Source organism: Trachymyrmex cornetzi, unplaced genomic scaffold, assembly GCF_001594075.2.
Source record: "Trachymyrmex cornetzi isolate Tcor2-1 unplaced genomic scaffold, Tcor1.1 scaffold92, whole genome shotgun sequence".
In the NCBI taxonomy this organism is placed as follows: Eukaryota; Metazoa; Arthropoda; class Insecta; order Hymenoptera; family Formicidae; genus Trachymyrmex; species Trachymyrmex cornetzi.
Window position 1 is genome coordinate 168,935 of NW_017300267.1, and position 7,186 is coordinate 176,120.

General features: G+C 38.8%; 1 protein-coding gene across 1 annotated transcript; it reads right to left on the reverse strand.

Annotated features, from left to right (window-relative positions):
* Positions 1 to 133: 133 nt before the first annotated feature.
* On the reverse strand, positions 134 to 3,742 carry LOC108769515 (uncharacterized). Its single transcript, XM_018520534.1, has 5 exons — positions 3,737 to 3,742; positions 1,812 to 2,023; positions 1,546 to 1,735; positions 682 to 1,236; positions 134 to 592 (listed from the first exon to the last, which is right to left on the reverse strand). The coding sequence occupies exons 1-5, from the start codon at positions 3,740 to 3,742 to the stop codon at positions 413 to 415; spliced, it is 1,143 nt and encodes a 380-aa protein (XP_018376036.1). The 3' UTR covers positions 134 to 412.
* Between the last annotated feature and the right edge of the window lie 3,444 nt (positions 3,743 to 7,186).

The window sequence follows — 7,186 nt, forward strand, 5'->3', positions numbered from 1 at the left end:
GACGCTTTGCTATAAAAGCTGAATCATGCATTTTGAGTGTCATCTAGAATTGGTGATCAATACTTATGCAGAATAAAATAAATTGACACAAAAATATGGTTGTATTTTTGCGGTATACAATTATTTAAATTAATTCAAATCATTTTTGCATTAATCTTTATAATGTATCTCATTATTCCAATTGTACAATAAAAGTTTTATAATCGAAAAATGAAGAGCTTGCAAGATTGCATGACTCGTCTTATATATATGCAAATGTAGCGTCGTAATAAAGCGTGATTAGAACAAATAAAAGAACGAATAAGCTACGAGAAGTAATAAAAGAGAAAGAACGTAAGAGGAAAGCGGGCAAAAGAAATAATAAAACGTGATGTTGTGTCGACGCTCCATTGGTTGGAGTGACTTCTGTTCGTTAATTATCCTCTGCTAAGGTGTTAATTCTTGCATTGATAGCCAACAGCTGTGCCAAAAATGACGAATCATTCATGATAGTGGCTAAAGCAGAGAGGATATCTTGCAGGATATCTTGCGAAATATTGAGTTGTCGAGCACATTCCGCTATCATCTCCATTTCCTCGGTATCAGGACTTATCTGCAACATATATTTTTATTGTAAATTTCAAGATATTCCCGAAGACATTTCTGAATTTAATCTTAAGATTAATATCAAGAAATATATACCTTACGCGAACCGTGGAACTTATTGAATGCCATCTTGACTCGCTTCTTCCCGCTACCAGTCTGGTAGAAAATTGTGAAGGTCTGTGTGTTGTTCATATCCAGTATAACGGGGAAATATATGCCGGCGGTGACGTGACCTTTGGTATCTCTGGCAAGGAGACTTCTCTGGTTATATACCAAATTTCTCCGTTCTGTAACGTCAATGGCAGTTAAATATGGCCTTGCCACATAAATGAGAGCTACTTGCACCCCCTCCAAGGCACCAGGTCGAGTTTTTATCTCATGCCACTCGACATAATCAGGATCGTCGGCACACAGACAGTAGTTGTACTCTTTCTTACAGGTCGGTTCATCGGATTGTGTGAACCAGCCCGTATGAGGGTATAACTTATCGGCCATCACAGTGATAACGCGCGCTACATGGTAACCGGGATCGAGTAGCATGACGCCACGACGTCCGCCAATCTCGATTTTCAGGCACACTAGTACATGCTCCTTTTCGCCACTATCTGCCGCTGGTGGACCGCCAACATAGCCGGCGATATCACCAATTGTCTGTAAAAAAAAAACATTAATTTTTCTCGTAAATATTAGCAATTTAAATATTAGATTATTAAATCTAGTCTTTTTAGTTAAACTTGTATGGTTCATCTTTTTTCTTTTTTTTTTCTCTAATGTAAAACAGAAAGACAGGAAAGATGAATCATGCAAGAAGTTCAACTAAAAAGACAGACTACAGATTTCAAATAATTGGTTGACAAAAGAATTGTTTTCTCAAGAGCTATTGAATATCATATATTGAATAGTACAACTATATGTATATTATTATTGTTTTAAAATAAGGACATGAAAAACACTTCTTACTTCTTCACAAGATACTAAATAGAGGCCACTTGCTATTCCTGGGAATCGCTTGTTCAATCCTGTTAATCGATGTAATAATTCAAATCCAAGACCGACGCAAGTATGGTGTTCGTGTGTTATCAGTGGCTGATATTTCCGGTAGAATCGATCCAGCGCACTTTCTCCACTTGCAGTGTAGTCCTTGTAGAACCTGTACAATCGACATTGCGATTTATTATTTGCAAAGTACGAGAATAATGATAAAATGAGAAACTGTATCCACGTACCTGAGGAAATTGCCAATAGTGTCATAGCGATGCTCACGCAATAAGCGTTGCGTTTCCAGTTCAACGCTGCCTGCTAATTCCTCATACTGTTCGACCGTGGAGACGGTCAGGGCTGGTGACTCGTAATGGGCCCAGACCGGCAGGGGTAGCGGAACACCCCTGATCCAGGGCCCGCGTGCCTGCCCCTGTGGCTGGCACCATATCTCTGCCGTCTCGAGTCAACTCGGCCATTCACTGCCCCAGCGGCCAACCGTTGGCACAAAGCCATGCTCGTCCCTGCAGCTGCTTATTGGCTCTACAGGGCTCTCTCCGTGTTTTATACTCTTCTCTCGCTCTACATTCAAACATACAAAATCATTTATTCCTTATAAAAGATAAAAGTAGAGATTAATTATTTCCCTGAATAACGGCCGCGATACTCTAAAGAGTTACTTTTCGGCAACAAATTGCAATGTATTATTTCAAATGAATCTTTTACTTCATAATCTCTATATGTATTCAAAGTGAAATGGAAAGATCTTTGTACTGGAGGAAAAAAAAACAGAAAGAGTAGGAAGCCCAACAAAGCGCTTTAGAAAATTGAAAAAAAAAAAGATCTTTTTGAGTTATATAATGATTATATAAGAATAATCTCGTATATCCGTTTAAGACAATACTCTTCGGACACGATGGGCTCGAATTGCGACGCAACGCTACCGCGACGACGTTACTCCTCTCCCGCGGTTACCGCGCGCGGGCAAACGATCGCGGGGACGCGTCCGCGATTACCGTAAGTCCACTGCTATTTGAGCACACGGATGAGCACGGTGCCGTAAGACAAGATCTGCGAGATGAGTCTGGAGAAGCGGATCGGATTTGTCATCGGCTCGGTATCCAACATGGCGGTGTTGTACGCTTGTTAGAGGACGCGCGTGGCGAATCAATACACGACCAAATAGATTATACGTAGCGCGTGCCACGTGTCTGCTCGTCACGACCTTCGCTGTGACACTTTTGTCACCAGCTGGGAAATTCGCGGGATCCCGTTCGCGCTCCGCGAATCTCTCGAGCGGAAGCGAAAGAGAGCGAGGGAAAGGCGGACGCCCGTCACGTCCGCGGGATTTCCGCCGCGGAAAAACTCTTGATTCACGCGGGGAGAACGAAGCCTCCAGAAGCCTCTCGGAAGGGGGACGACCGTCGAGATCTATCGGTCGAGCCGTTGCCGAAGGCCGAGCGACGGAAACGCGAGGGGACATCGGAATTCAAGCGGAATTCTCCCCCTACGGTGAGACCCTTTCAGCCTCGAGGGAGACTCGCCTGGAGTGGCGGGTGGCCTGGAGGATAATATCGCCTCGCTATTTACATTCTCTAACGTTCCGTTCGCGCGCCGTTATCCGCGCGCGGCGAACACGAGCGGATACGAGCGAGAGTCATCGATGACTCACGAGGGGGAGGCACAATGACTTCGAGGGAAAAGGGCGTGTGATGACAATCCACGCGAACGGTTTTCCGGGGGAAAGGAGGAAGTGTTTTTCTCTCCGTCGCAGAAAGAATCGTTCCCACACAGTGAATGATCTCCAACAACAAAAAAATAAAATAAAAATAAAAGGAAACACGATAGAACGCTAAAATCTCGATAATACTCGATCGTGTATCTCGAGCGAGACCAAGCGAGCGTTCCTCTGATCGAACGACGCCTCGCACTTACCCATACAACGAGCGCACCAAACAAATAAAAACTTTCCCTCCGCGCGAGCTTTGTTCGGAAACTCACGTGTCCGAACTTCAAGTAGAACTGAGAGGTGGGACGCGAGCGTAGGGTTATATACGTTCAGTTTGCCCCTTCCCGCTCTACCGTCTAACCGTTCTTTCGGTCGTCATCCCTCCCTCGCCCCGCGCGTCATACTTCATACTTATACGCGTTTCTCCACGTGATCGCGATATACCGTCATTCTTGACCGAAGTTCTCTCTAATGCAGCGGCAATGCGAGGATGTAATTATCTCGCGCCCCGATAACGTGCTCAAGGCCTTCCGTTTCTCTTTTTCTCACGTTTCCTTTTTTCTGTATTTCTCGTATTACTTCGTCTGCGTTTCGTTTTTATTCGTACGTCATTCGCGAAATAGGTACTATATCGAAAACGTTCCAAAAGGTGGGGATTAAGTTTAAGGGTACATTCTTTTCATGTATGATGTGCATGATCCATCATTTAGCCTTGTTTAACATTCGATGAACAACAAGGATAAATGATGCATCATACGTGAAACGGGATTATCCTAGAAACGAGAGAGAGAGAGAGAGAGAGAGAGAGAGAGAGCCGAAAGAAAAGGAAGCGAATTTTCCAATTAGACGTCTATCAGCTGAAACGCCAGCGCGCAGTAATTATAATTTTATTTGAATTCGACATTATCTTTGGATTAAAAAAATAATTGTATTAAATCCAGTATTATTTTTCTATTAATTATGTTTATAAATTACATAGATAACGACAGATCTCTCGATGAAGTCGTGATACAAACAAGATTAGATTTTAAATAACAAGCTTGTTTATCGCTCAATTATAATTTATACTTGTCTACTGCTGTAGTAGAAACTTGGGTGGCCTGTTTTTATTTTTCTTTTATTATTGAAATTTAAGATTAATATTAATATATCGTATGACAAATTTTTGAAGCATGTTAATTGGCTGCAGGACAGAAAGGTTTCCGGATCTCTCTAGATTTTTCTCCTATTTTGAACTTTAATTTTAGGACGAACGTAGACTCTAAAGATGACGTACGTAAACTCTAGAGATTTATAATAGGTTCTAATCTAATGAATCGAGCTCCTACGTTCAGCCTGTAAATGGCAGTTATTGCGAGAGATTTCCTATTTTTAGGTTCAAAAGAAGTTTTCTAAATAGAAGCTGTAGATTAAATAATATTAAAAGAAGCCTTATTTGATTGTACAAGTATCAAAACAGATTTATAAAGTTTAATTAAAATTTAAAGAGATTCAAAGTAAAAATAAAATTTAAAGTAGGACTAAAATCATTCTCATTCTCAATTGTGGTGGTATAAACCAATGATTTCAGATGCCCCCAAAGGAAATAATCCAAAGGATTTAAGTCTGGTGATCTAAGAGGCCAAGGTTGAGTTCCTGCTCGACCTATCCTGTATTTCGGTAACTAAGTCGTTTAGGACACATGTTTATATGGACTTTTTTACTTGAAATAAACCAAAGAATCGCTCTGTTGAGTTTTGGAACATACTTAATTAACACCCTGTATATATTAGCTGCGTTCAGCAGAGAAAGCAGTTATGCAACTGTTGTAAAATTCTTCAATATGATTAGTTTATATTTAGATCTGGCCTGTCCAATTTGAGCTCCGGAATCAAAACGCAAAGCCATCGACGCAAAAAATTCAATGTGGGTAAGATTTCGGGGATTGTAAAGTGTTGATAAATGTCACTACTGCGTAGCAACACTTTATAGTCCCTGAAATCTTACTTGCAATGAATTTTTTTACGATGGCTTTACGTTTTGGTTCCGGATCTCAAATTGGACAGGTCTGATTTAGATCCATAAAGAACCAAAAGCAAGAGTCAATCGTATTGAAGAATATTTTACAACAGTTATAAAGCTACTTTCTCTGCTGAATGCAGCTATTATAAAGCCATCCTATACAAATAATATGAAGATATGTTCACGCATGATGTGCATGATGCATCATTTATCCTTGTTTAACATTCGGTGAACAACAAGGATAAATGAAGCATCGTACGTGAAACGGAATCATATACAAATAATATAAAAAAATATGAATATAAAAACGGATTAAACTATAAAATGCTTAATATATTTTATTGTGTTAAGGGGGTATACCCAAGTAAAGGCCTTAAAAAAAGGCTTTCTTTGTCAATTTTTTTTTTAAGTAACTATAAAATTTAGAAAAAATATGAATTGATGTATAAATTGGACACACTTTGAAGATATTTTAAGAATTTTTATATGTCAAAATATAAATATATGACGATGTTGCTCAACATTGTAGACTTCCGTGTTCAAAAAACATGGTCCATCGGCAATGTAGAAAACTCAAGTTGTAATTATCTGAAATAAAATTTATTTGAAAATTTCAAATCTATATGAGTGTAGTTTCAGTTAAGCGTAGCGATTTTTAAAAATAATTTTTTTTTGCAAAATGGCAACGGTTAAAAACAAAATTTTTTATTTCACTACATTTTAAACTTCTTAAACATCTCGTCCCTTGAAAACTAGCAATTAAAAAAAAAAATCCTTACGCTTAACTGAAACTATACGTTTTGTGAAGCTACTGTTCAAAGCTGAGCCCAATCGATCGAAAATTGTCGAGTTATAGACACAGCCAGTTGAAAAAAAACACTTTTGAGAAAAACACGTTTAAAGTTTCAATATTGATTTTTTAATAGAAATCTGCCGAGTACTACGAATAACTAACGGCTGTTCAACGAATTTTCTAGTTTTAAAACACACACACACATACACACATCTGTAAGACGAAATGTAAGGATACAAAAAAAGGTCAAGAGGCCTATTGTGTGTTCGGTATAGGGCGACTGATTAGATACGATTTCAGCGCATTGTGCGCCCGTTCCGTAAGACTCACATAACTCGAGAAATACTTTGAATTTTATAAAAACCTTTTAGGAGCACATATTTTTAAGACATCAATCTTTCGAAAAAAAAAAATTTTTTTTTCCGATTTTTTGAAAATTTTACTTAGGTATTACCCCCTTAAGTAAAATGTGTATTTTATAATTAGAAATACTTGCATTTTACTTTTATATTTAATGTCAGATGAAATTAACGGCTTTAACATACACCAGGGCGCATTAATGCGTTTAATCAAATTCGCTAATTTCACACAGTACAAATCATCTCATAAATATTAGATCTATCCGCCTTGCTTACACTTTTTGCATTCAGCATCTTTGCTTTCTCTTCCAGACCCTTCCTTCAACGCTCGAATATATAGGGTGGGGAAAAAGTACCGGGACACCTGAATAGAAAATATAAGTATTATAGAAAAGTATTTCAGACAAAAGTTGTAGGATTCCAAAAGATCTATTTATTGATCATATCCGTTTGACCTTGCGTGGCGTCTTCAAGGTCAGATCAATTGTTTTAAATGGAACACCTTACTTTTCATTGCGTATTCTTATAGCACATCTCGAGAGCTTTCCAAAACACTATAATAAAATATTTTTTCATGAAATACTTTTGGGAGTTACAAGGCTTGAAAGTTATAGTACCGCCGGCATTAGCATTACGCAAGGTGACCCGACCGACGGCTAAAACCTCTTGAATGTCGTTCAGAATCATGTTCTGGATAACATTTGTTAAGATCAAAGTCACTGGAGATTGTTTCTTTTATTT